The 26094-nt window shown below is 37.3% G+C and overlaps 2 protein-coding genes across 2 annotated transcripts; both read right to left on the bottom strand.

The window, feature by feature from the left end:
• Positions 1–751: 751 nt before the first annotated feature.
• Positions 752–10088, bottom strand: LOC148271545 (queuine tRNA-ribosyltransferase accessory subunit 2-like). Its single transcript, XM_088241264.1, has 7 exons — positions 9824–10088; positions 8969–9237; positions 7269–7453; positions 6579–6748; positions 4781–5019; positions 2606–2731; positions 752–986 (listed from the first exon to the last, which is right to left on the bottom strand). The coding sequence occupies exons 1-7, from the start codon at positions 9947–9949 to the stop codon at positions 776–778; spliced, it is 1326 nt and encodes a 441-aa protein (XP_088097390.1). The 5' UTR covers positions 9950–10088; the 3' UTR covers positions 752–775.
• An 11115-nt stretch (positions 10089–21203) lies between these two features.
• Positions 21204–25867, bottom strand: LOC148271544 (carboxypeptidase B1-like). The gene is made up of 3 exons (XM_088241266.1): positions 25784–25867; positions 24590–24799; positions 21204–22040 (listed from the first exon to the last, which is right to left on the bottom strand). Exons 1-3 carry the CDS (start codon positions 25784–25786, stop codon positions 21687–21689), a joined length of 567 nt encoding a protein of 188 aa, XP_088097392.1. The 5' UTR covers positions 25787–25867; the 3' UTR covers positions 21204–21686.
• Positions 25868–26094: the final 227 nt, after the last annotated feature.

Raw genomic sequence — 26094 nt, 5'->3', positions numbered from 1 at the left:
TGACTCTGAACACTCTGACTTTCAGGCTCAAGGTACAGATATGAACCTTTCCCTTACTGTCCTAAAAACACCCGTGCGTTACGGTGCTGTGTAGTCACTACACATTAAAAAATAAGAAATTTTAAAGGGGACAGTGGAATACTTATAGGGAATAGCTTTAATTAACCATAATTTAATTCATAGATGATAATATTTCAAATCTATTTGCTGAAAACATGAAAAAACCATTGGGTATCGCTGACTCGGGCGAAATGTGCACCCGCGCCAACTTCCCGAGAGCTACTAAGTAGCTAGTACTGGACTACGTGACTGACTGAGAGTATACTTTTGATGATATTTGTCATTTATCCCCGATTTCCGATAAAATGCTTTTTTTGTGCATAATAATACAATTTAATAATAAATTATTTCAGTCGATACGTAAATGTGTAATGGAGGAATACTGAAAATCCAAACCCAATATTTATTATATTTATGGAGATATAGTTATTAGACGCAATGTGTACTGGATACACATCACCGGGCACCAGGGAGGGAGGGTTAATAGAACAATTTCGGGGTTACCCTACCAAAAGCGGAAAATTATAGTTACGCAATATTGGAGCATCACCAGCGCAATATCATTATTTGGGATTGTTGAAAGATTGCGCAAATCACTTCACTACTAAGCAGACCTATTTCCACTCATTCTTTTCAAGATTTTTACTTGAGAGAAGCGATTTACGATTCCCCAAAATAAAAACAATTCTGCTTCAATACATGAAAGTTTTATTTATCAGCCAGTTTCTTTAATTTTAGAGTCTTCCGACAGGCGCCGCCTTCTCTTGGTGGGTTCCGCAATTGGCTTTTTCGTCCCCTGTGACTTCCTCTTGGCTTCGTGCCGGTTGAATTGCTCGCTGATCAGCTTTCTCATCTTGGTCAAATTTTCTGTCGTCACATTTGCGCGGATCGCTTTAAAAAATTCCAAGTAATGATGGAGATTATGCCTGAAAAAATGTTGAGTTACTTGACTATATGAAGGGTAGCAAATGAACAAATGACGAATTTTACAGGAGAGCGAAAATAATAAAAACCCCATTTGTGGGACTCTGGGTTCGTGAATTTGTGGGAGGCATATATTTTCTGTATGCAAACAATAGATTGTCAAAACATTCAAATAACTAATAACAAACTGTTGATATTTATTTATATACGGCATTTCTGCCATTTACATATATGTGGTATAAAGAGTGCTTAAAAATAAAAATATTTTAAAAAAAATTAAAAATCGAGTATGAAATATTAATATACTCGTACTGTACACATTAATAATTACTTGAAATACATATATATTTTAAAGAAATTATACAATAACAAAATTCATTAATCAATCAAATTATAACTATTCCAACCCAATCTTCTGAAGATGATTTGCTCTTTTTGATAAAAATATGTTGGTCACTTTATTTTTTGAGTTAGGCAGAGATAAACTAAATATATCAAAATGTGATGCATATTCATTCCCGGTATTCTGTAATCTAACAATAGGTGAGTTATATTGAGCTACCGTTCGACAATTTTGACAATAAAATATTGTAGATGTTCCGCTTAATCTAGGTGGTACATAGAATGAAATCAATTTCAGTAGATCAGGGGTATCAAACATTGGTTTTATTATTTTATATAAAGTCGTAAGATCGGTCGATGTTCTTCGTTCTTGCAATTTAGTTCATTTAAGAGAGAGAAATACGGAATTAGCACATGACCTCAAGATCCCATTAGGAAGTAAAATGAACACTAGGCAATAATATACATAAGTAGTGGCATCTTTATTTAGTGTGTTCATACAGCCAGTTCCATCATAAAGTCGGGTAGTTCAGTACTTCCACAGTTACTAACATAAAACGTCTATGCAATTACTTTTACTGCCAATCTGTTTATACAGTTGTATTAAACACACTCGAAGTACCAACATCCCTTTCTTCTGTCAACCTCCAACTGAGTAGGATCTCCCATGCCTTCAAACATGAATTGGAATAGTTAAAGAACGAACTAAATAATAAAAAGCCATTTTTTCAGCAGAAAAAATCGCACGGGACCGACACGCTTGCGTTGAGCAAATCGCTATTGTCCTAGGGTCCTGACCGTGTGCTTTCAAACGAGGACAATCCGGCCGCGCACGGTGGCAGGGATAATCATTGTTCCGCGGAGATAGCCTGCCCATATATTTCCATGCAATGTCTCGGAGCAATGTTCTGACCTACAAATTGCTGTTTACACGTGGACAATGGTTGAGTCCGGGGACAAAACAATATCGTTTTTGTTCATGTGGTAACAGTCTTTGAGTTTGAAAAAATCACTGAACTGAAACCTCATTGTAAAAATATTACAACTAAATATCTGACAAAAATCTACGATGGGAGGTTCAGGTCCAATCGCTGGTCTCCAGATTAAGAAAACTGTGTCACGTATTCTGCTCACTTAGGAACATCTTGGACATTGGCACTCTCAGAACTGAGTATTTTGCTCTTTTCTGGTCAGTGGCAACCTCTGGTATAGTGGGCTGGGGAGGTTGCGCTGCGTCTATCATGAAGCCCCTAATAAACGTACAAATTTAAAAACTTACACCATTAGTAGAACACTGGATAACAGTTCCTTTGTATTCAAGAGGTGGTTGATGTACGCCCGGGTGTATTTACTGCAGCACAAGCAACTGCACCCCTCCAGCACGGGACGGAAGTCTTCAGAATATCTGCAATTCAAATAATCATAAATAATGTAATAATAAAAAACTAATAATGTTATTAGTGTTACATGTTTGTTCTATTAAAAGAACACAACTGTAGTTTTAGGGGAGCTTTGTTTTTCCTCCCATCGATGGGTGGTGCACAATTTATATTTTGTCGGAAGCTTAATGTCTCTGTAAAATTTTTGTGCTGTACTTTTCCTATCAAAGGGAAGTTGTGTTGCCTGTATAACTTATATTAATTTTATTTATAATATTTACGGCCTAAGCCAATTACAACAGTTATATGAAGAAACATAAATACAAAAAACTGAACAAAACGCATATTAAACTATGTAGCGAAGACAAACAAGGGCAATACAATAATGGTATACAATATATTCATAAAAACGAAAGACATAAGACTTCGAGCTAAGCCATGCAGTCCAACTTCATCCCACACTGTTTTGGTCGCGAAGAGATCTACGAAAAGCCGGAAGATCTATCCCAAAGAATTCCAAGTCGTGTGATGAATTGACTAATCTACACATTCTGGACATTGGGGCATAAAAACCAAAGTTGCTCTTACAAGATTTTACAAATAGCAGATTTTGACTTCTGGTGATGCGGTTGGGAACATGAAAAGAAATAGATTGCAACAGAGATGGGACATTACTTATGGCATTAAGTATTTGGAAAATGCATATAAGGTCCATCTCAGTTCTACGTCTCTCCAATGAAGACAGATTAAGAGATTGCTCTATTTCAAAATAGGAATAATTACCCCTTTGTAATCCGAGCAACCATGCCACTTTTCTTAGAATACGGTGTTGGACAGACTCGATATGGTCAATATGAGTCCTGTAGAATAGAGACCAAATAGGAGAAGCGTATTCTAGATGGGGTCGAACTAGTGAGCAATAAAGAGTTTTATATACGTCATATACGAGGCATATCCAGAAAGCAAGAGAACTGTTTGGCTCTCGTGCTGTGAGTATTTTTTTTTCAAAAGTTGGCAACACCAATTGGTAGTAGGGGGTCTCCTGAACACAACAAGCATCGGCGACCCTTGTTAGTACCAAAAATTGCCTCGTAGTGTTCGTTTCTGTGAAAGATGTCAATAAGGAATCTCGCCAACTGCGAGGTGCGCGCCGTCATAAGGTAAGGCATCTCGCGAGTTCCTCGAGCGATTTGAATTGGAAGGTGGGGGTTTTCTGAGCTCCATTGTGACTGGTGATGAAACATGGGTGGCTCATTACACCCCTGAGACAAAAGAAAGTCATCACAGTGGCGGCACACTAGTTCATTTGCCAAAAAACAAAAGCTCAAAAGAGCAATTCAAAACAAAAGAAGGGGAATGTTGACAAAGGGAGTGTGGCAGTCTAGGCATTTACAGGGCTTATGACCTGTCGTTAGCTGGTTTAAGTGGCCAGTTTACACACTGTGTAACATTCACCATTTGCCTATGTTTGAACATCCATATTGTCTCACACTCTGTTGTAATTTATTAATCTAAATGACTCCCGAGGGGGTGAAACTCAAAAAAACTCAAATATTGTAATGAAACCAACTGGTCCAAGAAGAAGTTTAAAAATTTAAAAATTGTTTTCAGGCATTGCCTAGTATGTGAAATAATTCAGTCAGATGAATAAAAAAGGTTTCAGCTCTTTAACTTCACTAAAATCAACAAATGGAAGAATTGAAAAAATATGGATGTTCAAACATAGGCAAAATGGTGAATGTTATACAGTGTGTAAAGTGGCCACTTAAACCAGCCAATGACAGGTCATAAGCCCTGTAAATGCCTAGACTGCCATATTTCCTTATTTAAGGTATTCTCCATTTCTGTTGTATTTTTTTTGGTTGGGACATTTCTGTTTGGTTGGGACATTTTGAACCACCCCGCATACTCCCCTGATTTAGCGCCTTCAGATCTTCATCTTACACCTTCCCGAAGACTCACATAGGTGAAAAAAAAATTCTAACCGGTGAGCAGGGAAATTGGGTGCTGTACAAATTGAGGCCCAGAGACTTCAATCAAACATATTACCTACTAACAATACTCAAACTACGCACCTTGGGTCGTGCAAGTCAATCTCGTAGCAGGGGGACTCGTCCCCTTCCGAGTCGTTCTTGCCAGGCGGCCTGTGGACTGCGGCCGGGTCACACAGGAAGGTCAGCGCCGCCCCTCTCTCGGTGGCAATATAGGGAAGGCTGGAGTCGAACAGGTCCCAACCCCGGATGATGAAGTCCAGTACAGCCACGGGGTTCCAGCAACCTTGGACCACTCGTAACTTGTTCTCAGGAAGTCGTTCCTGGAAAAGGTTTAGAGAGATGTAGGATTTTGTGCTTTTGATGCAGCGAGCTCCTACCCCGATTGGAGGTGACATAAAAAAACGACAGCAGTTACATGAAGAATCATATATACATGAAACTGACCAAAAAGAGCATAAAACTATGTAGCAAAGACAAAGAGCAATAAAATAATGGTATAAAATATATTCATAAACACTTCCAAAAATTGATATTCCCCAATTTTTGGTAGCATACGCATGATCGCTGGATGCAGCCCTGGACTAGTTTTCCAAACGTTCTCGCGGCCGTATTATCTTGTGTATTTACATTTTTGTAGGTGAAATAATTCAATTAGATGAATCTCACCCTAATAAATAAAGGTTTCAGCTCTTTAACTTCACAAACATCAACAGATGAAAGAATTAAAGGAATAAAGATGTTCAAATATGGGCAGAATGGTGAATGTTACACAGTGTGTAAAGTGGCCACTTAAACCAGCCATTGACAGGTCATAAGCCGTAGATGCATAGACTTCTATATTATCTTCTCTTAAATGTTCTTCATCTCTGTTGTAATATGTTAAACTTATAGTCCTTAAAATATAGCTTGATTAAAATGACAGCTGCCAAACTAATGTCAATAGTGATGGGAAATTACTGATCACTGACCATGTACCGATCAAATAGATTTTATCAGTTTTTTCATGCAAACATGAAACTCTGTTTCCGAAAATTAATATAAAAACGCAAAAACAAGCCTATTATAGTGTGTTGAAGACAATTATTCACCAAAATATAAGACATTTATACTTTTTTCATGAACAACACAAAATGAATTATTTTTTAATTTGATCAATTTACATTGATCAAGTGTCGTAAGAACGTCGTTAATAATTAGACAATGTTTGAGTTTGTCCAAATGCTTGCCGACTGGCTGAATTTCCTCCCTAGGGAGTTATTCATATTTAAATTTATTTCAACAAATGTGGATGTTCAAACATGGGCAGAATGGTGAATGTTACACAGTGTGTAAACTGGCCACTTAAACCTGCTAATGACAGGTCATAAGCCCTGTAAATGCCTAGACTTCCATATTGCGCTCTCAAAAATGTTTTCCCTCTCTGTTGAAATAAATTTAAATGTTAATAAATAGGTTTATTTTAGTTTTTTTTTTTATTTAAAGCTGATTTTATATATTTATGTTGATTTATATGTCAGGCATTGTATTAAAAAAATTTAATTAACACGCCAGATACAAATGATTTTTCGTGTGTCAATATAAATAACTTCTTAGATGTTACTACAAAGTTATGTCGTCACTTTTGCTGACAACTGTCATTCTAATGAAGCTATATTTTAAGGACTATAATCCAAGAAAGATATTTTTCTCAATTGGTCTGGGTGTTTTGGTGTATTTTTCATTACCTCCTTCCATATCCCCTCCACCCCACCTGCTGACGAGCCTCAAAATAGAGGCTTAGCGGGTTATTACTCTATAGGGCATGTCTATGTATTAATATGTATGTACATTTTGGTAGCTGAATATCGATTTTAGATAAATAAAAGCAAAAAACACTTACAGTTATTTGAGAAACAATAGTTTGAACGGTTTCATAAGATCGATGCTCCAATTCGGGTCCATTTGTCTCTACGCCGTCCAGTATAAACCCTCCCAAGTCACTAGACTTCTCTAAAAGTTGCTCCAAGGACCTCTTCCTTTGGTCTAAGCAGTTCCCTCCTTCAATTACACCTGCAATTTATTCAGAGCATTCATTCAATTAATCCTAAACACGTCTCAACACGAAATGAGAATTTTTAAATTTTGCGGGTTTGGAGAGTCTGACAGTCATTTTTTATTTATTATGTTGGTATACATGCCCCAGCAGTGTGCTAAATTTTCAACTGGATTCATTGTTTACTTTGTCTGTGGCAGCCGCTAAGGATTGACGTGTTATTATTATCTCGGGGATTTTCGTTTGTTAAAAAAAATGGATCAAAGAATTTGTATTAAATTTTGTGTAAAAAATTAAATAAAGAGTAACAAAATGTGCGAAATGTTAACAAAGGTTTATGGTGAGTCTGCTATGAGTAAAACAAGAGTGTACGAGTGGTATAAGCGTTTCCGAGATGGCTGTGAAAACGTTGAAGATGACGAACGGCCCGGACGCCCCAGCACATCAACAACCGGTGAAAATGTGGACCCCAGGGAGAAAATCCAGCCAGTGTGCAAGCATTTGGACATACTCAAAACATTGTTGTTTTATACTTACCCAGTATAGAAGAGTTTTTACTGAGAAATTCTGACTTTTTATGCCTCTCTAAACAACCGGAGAACATGGCCGCACTTCGGTCAATAGATTTGGAGATGCGTTTATTGGAACTGGCGTCGTTCGTACAACCGTCACACAGAACTGCGTACATGTCCGGCTTGAAGATCTCCACTAGATCCATATATCTAAAATAATATTATGTCCCTGTTACTTTAAATTATTTATTTATTTGACAAACAAGAAGAATGTACCATAATTTAATATGTTTGATTATTATTTTGTAACTTCGCTGGTCTGTCTTTCAACCTTATCTTTAATGTGTAATTTAATCATTGTTGACTGTATGTTTTTATAAAATAAATATTAAGAAAAAGAAAACATCAAGACTTAAACGAAGTTAATACAGCATCTCTGAAAATAGGCTTCGAAATGAATGCTTCAAAAACTAAAGTAATGAGTGATGCAAACCAATCATGAAACATCTTAGTCATTTACTACTGTCCATTTGACAAATCATTGAAAAGATTGATAGTTATATATACCTAGGACACGAAATAAAGCTCGGGAAAGATAATCAAGAGGTAGAAATGGAAGGAAGGCGAGGTTTAGCATGGGCTGCCTTTGGTAAGCTCTCATATATCCTCCCTGTACTGACATATGGCTGTGAAACTTTTGTGTTCAAGAAAAAAAAATTATACAAATTATCAGTGACACAGAGCCATGGAAAGGAGAATGCTGGATATTTCGTTGAGAGACAGAAAAACCAATACATAGATTAGTCACTGATGTGGTCCGTAGGGCTGCCAACCAGAAATGGAGCTGGGCTGGTCATATAGCCAGAATCACAGACTCTAGATGGACCAAAAAAGTCCTGGAATGGCGACCCAGAACGGGTAGAAGAAGTGTCGGCAGGCCTCGGACAAGGTGGTCTGATGACATAAGACGAGTTGCAGGAAGTGGTTGGATGCGGTTGGCCCAGGATAGGGAAATATGGAGACCTATGTTCACCATTGGACAAGAGACGGCTGATGACGAAGACTTATTTATCAATCATTGTCAAAATCAATTATTAGGTACGGTATTACCATTTGGGGCCTTTCTTGTAAAACCAACATTAAAAAAATTCAATCTTTACAAAAGTCGGCTCTTAAATTAATTGACAGATCAGCTAGAATTGATAAGGAAAGGGTACCCGAACTTTTTAAAAAGCAAGGGTGCCTGTCCGTAAATGCTATTCTATGGCTCAAATTTGTTGCTAGATATCGATTTGATAATAACTATCAGGAAAGTTATTTACATACACACAATACGAGGCTAGCACAACGTGAAAGCTTGTCAGTACCGAGGTTTGTAAACAAGTATGGCCAAAGAACACTTCATTATACAATTACTAAAATTTTCAATAAGATTCCTAAGCAGATCTTAAAAGAAAATGTTGACAAAACTTTTAAGGAAAAATTATTAAATGGCTCATATGTAACAAGGCTTTATATTGATTATTATTTTATGTTAACAGTCATCTATTTAAATTTTTGTAAATAAATGTTGTGTAAAAATATGTATGCTTTTAGTTCTTAATAATGTTTATACTACTTTTTAAAATTATATAATTTCTGTAACGTTTTTCCTTTTAAATTTTCTGTTTATGTTCACCTTCTTAAATAAAAAAAGTTATAAATTTTAGTTTTAACGAAACTTACACGTCCGCATCTATTTCTCTTTTCCCCATGCGCGTCCAGAGTGGCATGTGATATTTTTCCAGCTTTGTTTGGGGAATGTCCACTGTTGGATCTTGCAACACCATGAAGCATAAGTGGTCCCCTACACCCGCAAACTTGGCGATACCTTCCCCCTGGGTTTCGATACTTTTTTGCATTTGCAAAGTGGTCAATAGAGGCAGCTGCACTGTGTGGGGGTCCTTTGTTAGCATTTGTAAAACTTCATGAGTTAAATGGGGAACGCTTGCTCCCTAGAACAAATGTTAATAATACGAAATTAATGATTATCAACTTAACCAAAACTTTGTTTATTTATATGTATTGTATTACCGTTGTGGGGTTCATTGTCCATGATCGACGACACACACATGCTAAATAATTTTATCTGAAATTATAGTGCAACAACCGATGAAGTAAGTCAGCGTTTTCTATAGATTCCAATACAACATATTATGCAACTCTAACAGTATTGCACATAAAGACGAGAGCAACGTCTTGCAGTACATCAACATCGTCCCTACCATGAATAAAAAAAAATGTCTAAGGAAAAGGATTACAAATGTTTGGTTTATAAATGGTAAAATTTTGGAAAGGAAATAGGAGGATTCTGAAATCTTCAAGATTAAACATTATAATGATATAAAGTTAAAGTTACTTGTAATCTTAAACATACTTTTTTACAATGTGATTCCTGATGGTATAGACTATTTTCATCAAAATTTTAGTGACATTTTATGTTTTCTTGATTATATCAACTTAGTGAACCGTTGGCATCTGACGGAATAGCAATGCTCCACATTGTAAGAATAATTAAATAAATAAAAATGCATAAATTACCTTCGTAAAAAGCATTAAAGCCGGTGTTTGGATGGTCAGATTCGGCAGACGAGTTATTTCTGTGATAGTTCCAGCTCTTCCAAGTCCCTGGGAAGCGCATTTTTGTACAAACTTCATAGTTTTCATTAGCCTTTATACTTTAATATTTTCTTTTAATATTATACTTGATACGATTACTAACAAAATGTGAGGTTATGTCTTGTCATTCGCGTGTTTTGACGTTTGAGTTTGGTGACTTTTATTCCATAGATAATCACATGTCAAATTAAGAGCGGGAAATGGGAACTGTCAACTGTCAATTGTATAATGTTGCCACTTTTCAAAAGTATTCACGAACTTTACGTACATTTCAAAAGTGTGACGTATAATCACCTCAGCATTCCCCCATCCGCACTCAATAGTCCATAGGATACTGCATTAGTCTACAATCACATTTTATCTAGTTGTTTACTGGTTAGAGCGTTTGCATACCATGCCTGAGATCCCAAGTTCAATTCCAACAGGATTGACATTAAATAATAGAGTCGTTCATTTTCAAATTTCTCAATAATTAATTTTTAACAAAATTCAGAAATTCCAAAAAATATTAAATTTCATTAAGGGTTTTGGCCAGTTACTTAAACATTATTTGTTTTCTCGAATTTAAAACAAATTTCATTAACAAATTTTAAATATTATTTTTCATTTGCTAAATTACATTCATACATTTTTTTCGAGTTTCAATTTAATTTCTCTATTTTTATAAATATTTCATTGTTCTTTAAGCGTGGGACTTAACATAGATCATCTTACCTGCATGTAATATTAATGACCCTGATTCTTGATACGCTGCGATTAGTACACCAAACATAACATAACAGTTATTACTTCAGTAGCAAACGGTAGCGAAGTATTTTTTGAATATTAAAAAAATATTGAACAATTTGAGGTTATATAAGTTTCACACACATGTAAATTATTATTTGAAGTCCTAGCAGATAACCCCTAAATATAATTACTGGCCATTTGTGGGTTTACGAGTTTTACAAGTTAGGGTGGCGATATTTGACTATCGTAGATAACTGAATTGGCTAAAAATTAGACGACGGAGAGACTGTGTCGGACTGTTCACTGTACTTTACAGTTGTAACTCTCATATACACATCTGAAATTTTTTATTGCTTATCAGTTCATAGTTTACCTATTCGTTTTCATTCTCAAAGCACTTTCTTAATTCCCATTTACATATCCTCCTTCTTTATAAAGTTTCCATGCGGATCCACTGTGGAATCATCCCTCATCTACTAGACTACCTTGCGCCAACCATGGAACTCTATAAAAACATAAAACATCTAGACATAGACGGCTTGAAAAAACTAAAAACACTTAAACGAATCCACAAAATAACACAAGGACACATCAAAGAGGATTATATCTCGCTGACAAGAGTAACTGACATACACAATCACATAACGAGAAGATCACAACACTACCATATAGGCTAGGTTAACAAGAACAGGCCAATTCCGACAAATAAACAATGGACTAAAAATGTGTAATAATTTACCTCACAATTTCAACACAATGACTACACAGAAATTTAAAAAAGGACCAACTTACTCGATAATGTGCAACTATTTACCGTAAAAAATAACACACCTAAAGAAACATCTTCAATATTATCTCCCCTAATCCTTTCTCTTTCTTCCCTATTCCCATTGAAAACTTGTACCCATTTCAATAAATTTATATGATACACAATAAATATACATTGCTAGCTTTATTTTTGTATGTATTTAATTTTATTTCCTACATTTATTTTTCTCGCATAAGCTAAAATGATATAATATATTCATCTAATGTTATTGGTTAGTTGCAAGAAATCGCCATTATTTGACAATAACTCCGCTAATGTACAAATATGCAAGTTCACAAATAGTTTTAAAAAATTAATCTTCATTTCAAAAAGTTAGTGCACCATATATAGAAATTGTTGTCGCGTCCATATTTCTATTCTTTCCAAATATTTGTGACAAAAAATTGCAGGTACCTTAAAATTCACTATTGAAAATATGGTGTTTTTGTGAAAACAGAAATTTTACACATTAATTTGTATGAATGAACAAAAAATTTCGTTTCTACCACCAAAGAAAGAGTACCTACCTATACTTTGTCGTTTTCTGCATCTGTGGTGTTCCAAATATTCTTTGAAATATGTTTTAGCATAAATGCTGCTAATCTGCTATAGCCTTATACCCGTATGCAAAGACAGACCTTAAGGTGAGGAAAGTACATTCTAATTTCAAATGCAGAGAATAACCCGAAGGTGTAGACAATAGAGTAAGTTAGAATAAGTTTGTCTCTGCATACGGGTATTAGAGTACATATACTCTAAGGCTAAAGCAGTGTTTACAGAATATTGTTACAATTATAAATATGGAGCGTTTAAATATCAGGTATATGTTTTTGAAAAACCGCTATTTTTATTTCAACTATTGGTACTAATTTTAACAAATTACAACAGGGGTGGAGAACATTTTTGAGAAGGGAATATGGAAGTCTAGGTATTTACAAGGCTTATGACCTGTCTTTGGCTGGTTTGAGTAGCCACTTTGTAACATTAACTATTTTTCTTATATATGTAGTATATATAACAAAAATGTATATTATGCTATTTTTTGTTTATTTTTCACTAAAAATCACAAAGGTTCCAATATTGATTTAAAACATCAAATGTCACGATAACATTTGATTTAATATTTAATTATACAGGGTGTTCTTTAAACCCTATCACATCCAAAACCACGATTATCAGTATGGGCAAGAAGACATAATAGCATATTTAAAAAAATATTTAGGACAAATATTTAAAAAAAAAAAAATACAAATGGTTGCCTACTTCTGCAGGGGAGAAGCGAGGGGGGCGTTGCCGCGTGGTCAGAGGTGTATCAGACTCCCCCCTCCCCCTCCTCGTTTCTCCCTTGCAGAAGTAAGCAACCATTTGTTTTTTTTTTAAATTTATTCGTTCTAAAAATTAATTTTAATGTGCCAATATGTCGTCGTGCTCATACTGATCATCGTGGTTTCGGAAGTGACAGGGTTTAATGAACATCCTGTATATACAGGTGTTGCATAATCCAAGGTATTCATTTTAAGGGTATTAGACCAGCTCATGACCTACCAAAAAATGTAAACATAACTTCAGTAAAAGTGCCTTAGTTTTTGAGATATTTCCACTTTTATGAATTTCCCAAACATTTACGCCTTAGATAAGTTTCTCGAGTGCCATTTCTTCAAATTTTAATATTTTAGGATTCTAGTTTATGTTTCACAATTCTGAATAATTTTTCTGTTGATCACAGTCCCAAATATAACAAATACTGATTTGCTTTGGCGAAAAAAATTAATTAATGCCAGGTCAATGAATTTAAAATAAATCTTTAGGTAACTTTGACTCTTTACTCTGAAAAAAAATACGATGTAAACCTGGCAAGTTATCTTAAAAAATTGTTCAATTTATATTGTTTTTAAAATTATATAACATTCACTATGTTTTACTTTCGAAAAAAAGATATTGCTTTTTTAATGCAAAATGAGCTGATCGTATAATTGTTTCATTTATTAGGAATTCCGATGTAAACAATTGCTTTGGTTTATTAAAGTGAAAAGTGTTCCTAAAATATGAAAATTTGAAGAAATGGCACTCGAAAAACTGATCTAAGGCGTAGATGTTCGGTAAATTCATAAAAGTCGAAATATCTCAAAAACTAAGGCACTTCATGAGCCGGCCTAACTTAAAAGGAATACCTTGGATTATGGGACACCTGTATAATATTTATAAAATGTTCAATTTATGTAGAGTGCACTTAAAGTACTCGTACATTTATGATTTTATTTCTTCTTCTTCTTCGTTTTTTCATGGCCTTTTCACATCTCAACTTGGGTGTTCTGGCCAGTGTCGAGTAGTTTTTTTTTTTTTACATATATACACATGTGTTAGTAATATAATATGTACAAGTTAGTATGTTAGTATTTAATATAATATATACATATAATAATAAAACATATTTACAGCTTTACACCATTTACAACTAGATATTTACATAGGATTTTAAATACACGTTTATTGGGTGGGGACAGGAGAGTTAGAATATGAATAGGGAATGGGATATTAATATCAGAGAGGTCGGATAGGAAATCAGGATAACAATCATTTATGGGGCATCCAAAAAAAATATGGTTTAAATCTTCCTCATCTAGCTGACATTCGCAAATGGCAGAGTCCCGGACATGGATTCTGAACAGGTGAGAACCATTGCAGCAGTGCCCAATGCGCATTCTGCATATGGAGGATGTCTCAAACTTGTTAAGAATCACTTTGGAAAACCAAGGCTTTTCTGTAACATTTGGTTTCAGTTGGAAAAGATGTTTACCCTTGGCTTGGGAAGAGGCTACCCAATATTCTTGCCATGTGCGAAGTTGCTTCTCCTTCGTCATAACAAGGAGATCACCTAGTGGTAGTAAATTACTATAGGCAGGATCCCCGGAGTGGACCGCCTCCTTTGCTAACGCGTCCACTTTTTCGTTACCGGGAATACCACAATGGCTAGGGATCCAGGACATAACAATACTCTTATTGGATGCCTCTGATATAGAAAGAAGAAATCGAGTTTCCACGCAGAGCTCATCCTCGGGATAAAAGGATGGAGGGGATTTGATTTTTTGTAAGGCACTCAAGGAATCCGACAGGATTAGGAACTTGCTATATTGTGAGCTTAAGGCGTATTTGACAGCTTCTCGGATTGCGATACATTCTGCGGTAAATACAGATGCATTTTTGTGCAATTTGTACAATCTTTGAAAGTTGTTGTCTTCACAATATATAGCCGCACCCGTATGGGTTGCCGAATCTGACCGAGATCCATCAGTGTAGATAATTTTCCAACCTATCCATCTTGACGACCGAATACGGTTGAATGTACACCGGGGCTGTAGGTGGCTTTCGACTCCGAATGTGAGTTCAATACTTAGGGCATAAATAGAAGTTTTAAATGGGAAACGATAAAGGGGAAGAAGGTCTTTAGGATAAATGTTAGATTCGAAAGATTTGTAAAAATGAAAACTGTTGACTAGTAAAGGGGGTGGTTTATGAAACCAAAAAGATGAGGATGTCACGCAGTCAGAGAGAAATTGTACCTTTTTGAGGAGCAGGTTGTTTTTTTGGACAGAGCATTTTAGAAGAAATCTATCCGCCAAGTATTGTCTTCTCATACCGAGTGGGGGATCACAAGCTTCTACTTGTAAAGCGTTAATTGGAGATGACTTCATGGCTCCGACGACTAGTCTCAGACTTTGAGATTGGATCCGGTCAAGTCTTTGGAGATTCTTTTTTGAACAAGGTTCTAAAAGGAACGAGGCATAATCTAGATGGCTCCGGATATACGCAGTATAAAAAAGTCTATGTATAAAAGGGTGGCTCCCCCACCATACTCGCGAGACTGCTCTTAACGTATTCAATCCGGCTTGACACTTGTTTACTATATGATTTATGTATGAGTTCCATGTAAGATGAGTGTCCAGAATTACTCCCAGGAACTTAATCTGGGACGTAAAAGGTACTATCTCATCTCCGTGTTGAATTTTTATGGTTGGGATTTTTCGCTGTCTACAAAAGGTTATGGCATTACTTTTACCAGTCGATAGATCCAAGCCATGTTCCACTAACCAATTCCTGATGTTTCTCATACCTAAATTTAGAGTATTTTCTAGATTATTTGGGTCCTTCCCATATGTATACATGAAGAAGTCGTCCGCGTATTGAAGCAAACTTGTCTCTGAGGGAACAATTCCGCTTATGTCATGCGTATAGATATTGAAGAGAATCGGGCTCAGGACAGAACCCTGAGGTAGTCCCTTGCTCAACTCTCTCTCCACCACAGCATGACCGCGAACACTGATTTCTACCTTTCTGGAGAGAATCAAATTTGCTATAAAGGAAGTGAGTTTTCGCGGGATTCCAATTCGTAGCATTTTAGCTTCTAGAATATGGATAATAACATTGTCATATGCACCACTTATGTCCAGACAGACACCTATAAGAAATTCTTTCTTAGTAAGAGCGGCTCTGATATCAGATGTCAGAACCGACACGCTTTCAATAGTGCTCTTTCTTTTCCTGAATCCAAATTGAGACTCGGGGAGAGTTTTCGAGCTCTCCACAAACCAGTCCAAGCGTTGTCTCACCATATGTTCCGCCACTTTCAACAGTGTGGAGGAGAGGGCTATGGGGCGGTAGGAAGACCCAAAGTTTGGGTCTTTGTTGGGTTTAAGGATAGGGATAATGGATTGGGTTTTCCATGAAGGGGGGATGTTTCCTGATTCAAAGATCATGTTGATCAATGATAGGATGTAGGAGAGGGTAGGATCACTGTTATGTTGGATAAAACTATACAGTATACCGTCAATCCCTGGAGCTGAGTCTGTGAGCCGGGTCAGAATAGTCTTCAGTTCATCTAAACTGAAGCTATGATCTAACCAGCTTCTATTTGTAAACTGGTACCAATAGGGAGACTCATTCCAGTTATTTGCGGTCTGCGGGGCTAATTTGTTGGCGAACTCCTCAACCCACCCTAGGGTCTCAGGACGTTTCACTGGTGGAGTGAAAGAACCTCTAAATCGACGTATCATGCTCCAAACAGTTGATATAGGCACGTCTCGTGATAAAGAGCAACAGAAGTTTTTCCATCCTTGTCGTTTCTTGTCTCTTAAGAGGCGTTTTGTTTTAGCTTCAACCTGTTTAAAACTCAACAGGTTTTCTAGGCTCATGTTTAAGGAGTAAACTTTAGCTTGCTTTTTCCTTTTCAAAACTGCCTCCGCACATTCGCTATCCCACCATGGGGCAGGGGGGGGTTTACTTCTATTGCCTTTCTCCTTTACAGGGACATGTTTGTCTGCTGCTTCGACGATGCATGATGACAATGCTTCATAGCACTTCACTACATTCTCTTTCGTCGGGGTGGGCAGCTCGTTCACTTTAAGTTCAATGTCGTCAGAGAAGTATCTCCATTTAACTCTTTCTGTAATGTATCTCGGTCTTCGTCTTCCCCCAGGGGATAGGCCACTTTGGCAATATCTATGGCTGGATATGAGGTTGACTACTATAGGGTAATGATCACTACCAATAGTGTCATCCTTAATTGACCATTGCACAGATGGTGCCATTGCAGCGCTGGAGATGGTGAGATCCACTGCACTGGGTCGCTGATTTGGAAGCTGAAGGCGCGTCGCGGAGCCATCATTAAGGACACACATATTCAGATCATCCAAGAGATCAACAATATCTCTTCCCAACCTGTCGCATGTCGGAGCACCCCACAGGGCATGGTGGGCATTAAAGTCACCAAGGATAAGGAACGGAGGGGTCAATTTTTGGAACAAAGATAAAAGTATCGATTTTGAGGGTTTGTTGGTTGGGGAGATATACATGGAAAGGATGGTCAAGTCATTAACCTTTGCAGCTGTCACTTGGAAAGGACAGCCGTCAGTCTTGACATTAATAGGGATAAAGGGAAGGGAGTTTTTGATGAGGAGGGCAGAGCCACCCTTCCCATCCTCACGATCATCTCGCAGACAGTGGAATCCCCGGAATCTAATAGTAGATCCCGGGACCATCCACGTCTCCGAAATGGCCGCAATTGAAATAGATTCTTCTTGCAATGTATGCAAGAGATCTTCTTTTTTATTTAAAATGCTATGGCTGTTCCACTGCAGAATCCTCATCTGAGGAGCCATGGTGGTGGTTAAGTAGGGAGGTTATATTTAGAAGTTGATGGGCGACGTTGGACGGTATTTGTGGATTGTTTTGAAGGATCGATACTAGAATACTCAATATGGTAGATATAATTGTATTGTTCGATGTTGGGACTGTGCTAGGAAAAGCATTCCCATTAGAACCAGATGGAAGTTGTCCATTCGGGAAATACAGAAGTGAAGGGTCATGATGAGGAACATTAGGTTTGGAAGGTAGTTTTTTTGACCTCGACTTCCTCTCTACTGATTTTTTGTAGGATATTGGCGCGGAGGGCGCGGGCATAACAACATTGACATTCGGTTTTGTCGTTTTAGAGACGATTTCTGCATAGGAAATCGTCGCTTTTCCGAACATTTTAGAAGCTTCAATATATGAAATGTTTCTGTCAGCCATCGTGTGTTTTATGTTTTGTTGCCTTTTAAGCTCAGGGCACAGCTTGCTGGTGGCAGAGTGGTTACCAGAACAATTGAGGCATTTTATATCTTCTGCCGCCACCGTGCAGGATTCCCCATTGTGTGAGGAGCCATACTTGTAACAGCGCACAAGAGATCTACAGACAGTCTTTGTATGTCCGTACTTACAGCATTTAAAACACTGAATAGTCGGAAATACGTAGAGTTCTACGGAGAGGGACACATTGAAGATGGAAATGTGGGAAGGTAGAGATTTTGAGTCGAAGGTCAAAACCACCGTGCGGGAGGGTTTCCATTCGACTACGTCACCATTACTCGATCTGTAATTCAGTCGTCGAGCCTTGATTACTTTTCCGAATCCATGAGGTACCTCGGCATTCTCCACAATGTCCTGTTCAGACCAGTGCGAAGGGATGCCTTTGGTAACACCTTGTTTAGTTACTAGGAAAGTCGGAATGAAAACGTTATAATTATCTTTTTTAGCTATTTCTGATTTTACAAACGTATTGGCTTCGTTTGCCGTCTTAAACTCCACAGAAATACGGTTACGGCCGACGGACTTGATTCCGTTCCAGGCAGTCCGAATATTGTTTCTATGAAGAAATCGACCGAAGTCAATATCGTACAAGTTGGTTTGGGTGACGCCGTCTACTTGTACTTTTGTTACATGTACGATAAATGGAGCACGATCCATTCCATTGTACATGCGGGATTGGACTTTGGTAGGTGTGGTATTTATTTATTTATTTATTGTGGATAACTTATATAGCGCCATTTTCGTAATAAAATACCTCAAGGGCGCTTTACATGGTGATTCTACTGTTAAGTTAATTTAATTGAAGCTTTAAATTTGTAATTTGATTAAAATAATTTATTTTGTTGTCACGTGCTACGGATTTATTTAAATGATTTAGAGAACAAGTGGGTTTTAAGTTTTTTCCGAAACATCACTTCACTTTCACAGCCTCGCACCTCTGCTGGGAGAGCATTCCATGCCATAGGGCCTGCGACCGCAAATGCGCGCTCACCAAATTTAGTGCGCTGTTTGCGTAGAGGTATAATAACTTTTCCTCTCGCCGTAGACGTAGCTGATCTAAGCGTGAGACGCCTGTCAGCTAGTTCATCTGGAATGCATAGTTCCCTTAGATATTCCGGAGCCGAGTTGTGCAGTGACTTATACATAAGCCAACAGAGTTTGTATTCGACCCTCTGTGGAAAACGTAGCCAGTGTAGTTCCCGAAGTAGTGGAGTGATATGACTGAACTTAGAGATTCCGAAAATAAGTCTCGCTGCGGCATTCAATACAGATTGTAGGCGAGTCATTTTGTTCATTGGTAGACCTGCATAGATACCATTACAATAATCGACTCTAGACACTACAAACGCATTTATTAATTGACGGGCGGCATCAACCGGCAAATTTTTGCGTATGCATTTAATTTGTCTCAGCTGGTAGAAGCATGAACTTATCGTTCTACTAATTTGAGCGTCAAGAGATAGGTCAGAATTGAGTAAAACTCCCAGTAGTTTAACGGTGGGTAGAACGGCACTCCCTACATTGGGTAGAGCCGTATCCTGGATCAAATTCTGTCGTCTGGCTGAAGCCACCCACAGTTGTTCAGTTTTTGATGGGTTTAATGTTAGTCTGTTTTCAGCCATCCAGTTTCCTATTTTCTTGATGCATCCATCAATTAAATTGACAAGCACACTTCTCTCGCCTGGTTTGCAATAAAAATAAATCTGCGTATCATCTGCATAGCAGTGCGACCACAATCCACATTCTTTGATAATGTTCTCTATATCTTTAGTGTAAAGGAGATAGAGAAGTGGTCCGAGTACTGACCCTTGAGGCACTCCTGTAGACACCCGAAAGTTGGTTGAGCTCTTACCCTGGAACACGACAGCATATTCTCTTTTATTAAGATATGAACTGAACCACATATGTGCCTGATCACGGATACCATAAGTTTTCTCCAGACGTTCAAGCAAAATATTATGGTCTACAGTATCAAATGCAGCACTCATGTCCAGAAGAGCCATCAACACCAGATTACCAGAGTCCACCGACGTTATAATGTCAGACAGTACTCTTATCACTCCCGTCTCCGTGGAATGAAAACGTCGGTATGCCGATTGCCTTACCGAAAATAAAGAATTCCGCTCGATATAGTTAACGAGCCTGTGAGAAACTATTTTTTCTAGTATTTTTGATACGATGGGAAGATTTGAAATAGGGCGAAAACTGGAAAGATCTTCCACATCTAGTTGGGAATTTTTTAAAAGTGGAGTTACATTTGCTTTTTTTATGGCTCTCGGAACAATGCTGCGCTCCATGGATGTATTAAATAAATCTGTTAAAAATGGAGCTAATACGTTAATGCATTTTTTCAAAAGCCATGTTGGCATCGGATCTAATATACATTGTTTGTTGGGTAATGCTGCAACAATTTTTTTAACCTCATTTATAGACGTTGGTTCAAATTTACTGAATTTTTGAAGGGCATTATCTAAAATTACAGGTTTTTTCGCTGAACTACACGCCAGTCTGATTTTTTCGACTTTATTTGTAAAAAAGTCGGCAAAATCAGTGGCAGTAGCGCTTGTGTTAGATGTCTCTGCTATACAGTCACCACGAACAGATTGAAGGCTTCGCCAGAGTTGTTTTGGAGACTTTTTCTGTTCAGTGATTTTTGTACACCAGAAACTAGATTTTATTTCTTTTATAAATGTCCTATAAGAGGCTTGCATATCTAACCATATTGATATGGTAATAGGTAATGGTAATAGGCGATAAAGTGTTTGTGACCTCTGGAGTACCTGGGTTTGTAGAAGCTGAGGGTCGGGGGCTAGGTGTTTTGTGTGGGAGGGGGCGGTCTGACTCAGAACTCGATTTCCTCTCCGAATTTATAAGTTTGAGTTTTTTTGATTTAGGCCTTATTGTAACAAATTCGGCGGGATCTGGAACAGTGTCCATTGTACCGCACGACGAATCTAATTGAGATCCATCCGGTGGATCCGGAGGTTTCTCTTTATCGTTCATTTATAAAAAATAAAAAAAAAGAAAAGTACAAAACAAGTTGTAAAAACCAAAAAAAAAATTGCCTACACGTGTATGGAAAAAATAATTGTTACCTGGTTATTAGGTTTCGGGACAGAGAACGAAAACAAACACAAACTACTGAAAACACTTAATAATAGATAAAATTTTATGTACACCACTCTTTTTTTAACCCAATTAGTGAATTATTTCGACTTTTTAAGGAAAAAACACAATAATTATTATCTAAGACAAACAAAAACGACCGCCACCACTGTTAGTCATAGACAATCCCCCATGATTTTATTTCATTAAAAGACAAAAACAAAAGTAAAACCGCGGTGTTCCGCTTAAGCACTTTCCAGAAAAATTGTTGGTTTGAGACATTTGAGGTTTTTAAAACCAGGTCTTCAATTTCTTGTACTCTTCTTGAATCAATTTTTTGGCCGTTTTAAAGATGGCAGCTGTCTCTTTGAACAGCTTTGGAAGTTCGCTTTCTGGGTACACAAATCCATGTCCGACTGTCAGCTCCATAGTATAAACAAATGGAATTCCGAGGCTAAAGGCAAAATCATCGCTGCCCCCTGCCCCCGGGTACCATTGCCCCCCGCTCATGATTTTGTACTAATTTCCACTAACCCAGCGAGCGGCTTCGGTGACTTTCGTAGCGAACTCGTGTAATTTCTCCCATTGCTTCGGCAGTATTGTCTCCGTGTATCCGTACGGGTAAACCATATAATTTCCATACGCATGTAGAGTTATGTACAGCATAATTCTGTCCAGGTGATTTTTCATCACGGATTTGACAGCTCTGGTTTCTACTTCTGAAAAGGGGAACGGTCCGGGATATATCTGCGGGTCACACGAGTCGTTGCTCACTCCGGACTCTCCCCAATGGAAGCCGTAATTTCTGTTCAAGTCGGTACCAAAACAACTGCTGTTCGAATGTTTTGATCTGTTTTTTCTCCACATGCGGTCCTAAAATAATAAAAAGAACGAAAATCGATTACAATTTGAAAAAATAATAAAAAATAGTAAAATTAGAACATAAGTCTATTTTTTTTTGGAAAACAATAATTACATGCGACAGTAGAATAGAACCAGAATTCTGAAGTGGTATTCTAAATCTTTTCTATCCTCTAGAGCAGGGGTTTCAACCTTTTCTTACTCTAGAGCATATTCTAAAATATCGGTAGGGTGGCGGGCACCACTTATTTTTAATCGAAAAACTCCTCCCATAACTTCTCATTTTCCCATAATTTATTAATAAATAATAAACAAAAATGTTTCAATATAGTAAAATTATTATTCAAATTGCGTACACACAGAGAAATGTATTTACAAAACGTAAACAAAAAACACAAATACAAAGATAACATTTTATAAAAAAAATATAACATCAGTATGTCAATATGATATTTGGCATTGCATATCATTGGCCAGTGCCTAAGGTGAGTATGACGATAATCCTGTTCGCAAACAACCGTAAAGATGCTCATCAGTGGACAGTGACTAAATATGTTGAACCGAAAAATGATTCAATTTTATATGACGCTTTTTTCAAAAATGGGAACTTTTCTCTGCCTACTGTATTCCAAAAGTCCTCTGATATTAAGGATTTTAGCAAAATATCATTCTTAAGGTCCAAAATTTCTAACTCTAGTTCTTCTGTCTTTTTCTTCTTCTTCTTTTCCACATCCGCTCCTAAGTGGAGCATGTGGACATCACCAGTTGCCTCCAGGAGACCCTATGCCAGCCAGCACTCTCGCTTCTTTCCATGTCAATCCAGCGCCCCTTCATTCCACCGAATAACAATCGTCATTGACGGCCTTCCAGGACGGCGTGATCCCGCAGGTTTAAATAAGAGGCAACTTGGGTTTAGGTTCTCCCGAGACATGCGCAGCACGTGTCCAAGCCAGGTTCACCGCCTTCTGTCTTACCCTGAACAAAATCTGCAATACATGCGGCCATTTCCATCACATTTATTTGACAAATAAAAGGATTGATCCAGAAGGAAACAATTGGCTCGATATGTGTAAACTGCAAAAGTCTCTCTTTAAACTGTTTTTTAAACACTTGAAGATGATTAATCAATAATGACCCGTTTAATTCATTGTTACCTAGCATTTTCTTCATATGTGGGAAATGCTCAGGCTCGGCTCAGTTCGTGGCGTTCGTTCACTTCGGGTTTTCTGCGCGTAAAAGGAATGATGTGCAAATAACACTCCCCGTTCCAGGCTAGCGTGAAGAATGCAGTCTGACTCGCCGCTAGACAAGTTGCGACAAGTGACAGTACTGTCAGCAAAGGAACCACTCATACATACAATTTCGCAAACATACGAACGTATTTAATAAACCCAGGCACTCAAAAAAAAAACTGTAACAAATAAATAAAAATAATTCACATTCTTAATTAATGTTTTTTTTTTAAATCTGTCTGTCGAATATTGGCGGGCACATACAAATCGTTCCGCGGGCACGGGGTTGGGAACCTCTGCTCTAGAGTATGATTAATTTGGGGATTTATATTTTTTGCATGTGTTCACATTTTGCTTCATAACTGGCCACACTGATGATTAAACGTCAAATAAATATAAACTCGTGAAATCAAACATTGTTTTATTTATTTTATTTTATTATGATGATTTTAATTTAGAACATTATTGCGACCTTAAGCATTACCCAAAACACTTAATTAGGTTGAATTAACCAAACCGCATTCGTTTATTTCAGTTTTTTTTTTTACGTTTAATTTGACGTTTAATCATCAGTGTTGCCATTATATGAAGCGAAGTGTCGTCGTATTAAAAAAAATAAAAATCCCTAGATTAATCACTCTCTAGGGGGTAGAGAAGATTCATAATACTAACAATAGACGATTATTCTCATTTTAGACTCGACGCCTACTTTCATGTAAAAATCTCAAAAAAAGAATCTGATGGAAATTTACTGAGATCCTATTGGTTTGACACTGCAATATAAATATCATTGTTCCTGGGCTGGAACCTAATGCGTAAGACTAATCACCTTATTTTTAATGCGGGCAGGCTGGCGACTGCCCGAGGCGCACTGCCTAAAAGTCTTAACTGAAAAAAAAATCGTTTTCCATTTTTTTTGGCTTTTGGAATGGATATTCGATAGCTTGATATATTTACGAAAACTAGCTACGACGCTGCTTCCATGTAACACAAGTCATCAAGATGCGCTGCATTTGGAGTGCCTACCAATGCAGTGCCCTTTGCTGATTACGAATAGGGTAGTGATGATGAAATATAGAAAAAAAGCAAATGGATGGCAAAATAACGGCGGATGATGTAAAAAAATCTACAACACAATTTCTATAAGATGCCATAATTGGCTTTTTGCTGCCGTTTTCTAATGAGCAGCAAAAAGCCATTAAATAAGAAGAAGTATGCAAAGACAGAGTGATAAGGCATTCTATTCTCTCCGCTTACCCTACGGAAAATGAGGTGATGAATTTTCTTACATCTGTTCAAATATTGTGAACAGTTCATTTATTTACTTACGAAATTTCTCGAGTATTCGTACCCATCTGGGTTCACCAGAGGAATGATGTACCAGTCGACTCCACTTAAAAGGTCTGTGTTGTTTCGAAGCAGACTGTTTACTAGGGTCAAAATTACAGCGGTGGAAGCCCATTCGCGAGCGTGGGTTCCGGCGTCTAGCAATATTGCTGGATTCTTGGCTTCAAAGTTGCTGGAAATCCTTGCAAAGACCTGCAACATTATAACGATTCCTAATGAACTAAAAACAGTTTTTACTTAAGAAGTAAATAGTAGTTGTTAACGAAAAGGCGGACTGTAATGGAAAAACGAATTTCATTCAGTTTTTTAAGAGGTTGGGAATATTTGAATAAAGGATAGGAACATGGAATGGACATTTACCTTTGATATGAAGTGAACGTTCTTCAATTTCGGGCACTGGATGATGAAATACACTATGATATAATATGTAACCAGAGATAATGTAGAAGTAACTGTTTATGTAATGTTATTTCAAAAAGTTGTGTATTTTGTTCCAAATACAAATTTTCTAGTTTTGAATTTCTTCTATCTTGATGTCAGGTAGGTACCGTGAGAATGAGCCAGGGAAAGGATGGGGAAAAAATGTAATCGGTCAGGAATAATATTGATAAATGCTTTTATTTACTAAACAGTAGCAAAGTACAGATATACAAGGTTAACACACAATTAGATTACTAGCTTTTACCCGGAGAGTTCTTCGCCGAATCTGTGGTCCCGTGAAATATGGAGAAGAGAAGCGCACTGAGCAAAATGCTGAATCATCAAAAGCATATATGAAGCCCCTCGTGTCTTAACAAACATCAAACTGGTCAGGTTGAGATGGGCTGGACTCGTACAAAGAATGCTAAGTGCGCAAGCACCTAACAGAATCATGACTGGACTTTCAGGGGGTAAAAGAAGGGTCAAAACACCCAGGCTGAGGTAGAAGGATAACGTCTAAAAAGATGCAGCACAGCTTCTGCAAGTTATGAATTGGAAAACGAGTGTTGAAGACAGGCGGAGTTGGAGGCAAAAGTTGGAGGAGGATAGTAGTCGGAGAGGCTCGATTTAGGCTGTAGCACAATCGAAAAAGAGAGATCATTTTGACAGCATTCAGCCTACTTTCATCTTACACATAAAATATTGAAAAATTAATATTTAATATGAAAATTATAAAATATTAATGTATTTTGTTACCATATCTCGACCTTCATATGTCTTCGCAATTTTTTCAAGTTGAATCTTCTTATCGTGGTGTTTTTGCAGTTCCTCTAAATGACCTAAAATCTAAAATGTACATTTATTAAAATAAATTAAATACTTAGAATGCGTCTAAAGGTACTGAAGAAATTAATTCCCCCCTCTCAAAGGCCACCAAGATTGATGTAACGCACACATTGCCACGTGTTGCGCTGGTTTCGTCTCCTGTGAAGCCACATTCAAGCAGACCCAAAAAGCTAAGTCGGAAGGTCGGAGCATGACTGCATCGACTCCAAATCAACTTCTAT

The sequence above is a fragment of the Micrasema longulum genome, unplaced genomic scaffold, assembly GCF_059751315.1.
Source record: "Micrasema longulum isolate JH-2025_06_02 unplaced genomic scaffold, ASM5975131v1 h1tg002807l, whole genome shotgun sequence".
NCBI classification, from domain to species: Eukaryota; Metazoa; Arthropoda; class Insecta; order Trichoptera; family Brachycentridae; genus Micrasema; species Micrasema longulum.
The sequence above is the reverse complement of the archived record's forward strand: the minus strand, read 5'-3'. Positions and strand labels throughout refer to the sequence as shown.

Bases quoted from the DNA above. Each gene is read 5' to 3' on its own strand.
- LOC148271545 (XM_088241264.1), bottom strand. From the start codon at position 9,949: ATGAAAACTATGAAGTTTGTACAAAAATGCGCTTCCCAGGGACTTGGA. The intron at 6,749-7,268 runs GTAAGTATAAAA...AATAAATTGCAG, and splicing joins TAAAAACTCTTCTATACTGG to GTGTAATTGAAGGAGGGAAC. The intron at 2,732-4,780 runs GTGCGTAGTTTG...TTTGAATTGCAG, and splicing joins ATTGACTTGCACGACCCAAG to ATATTCTGAAGACTTCCGTC.
- LOC148271544 (XM_088241266.1), bottom strand. The intron at 22,041-24,589 runs GTAAGTAAATAA...TTATTATTTTAG, and splicing joins ACGAATACTCGAGAAATTTC to GACCGCATGTGGAGAAAAAA.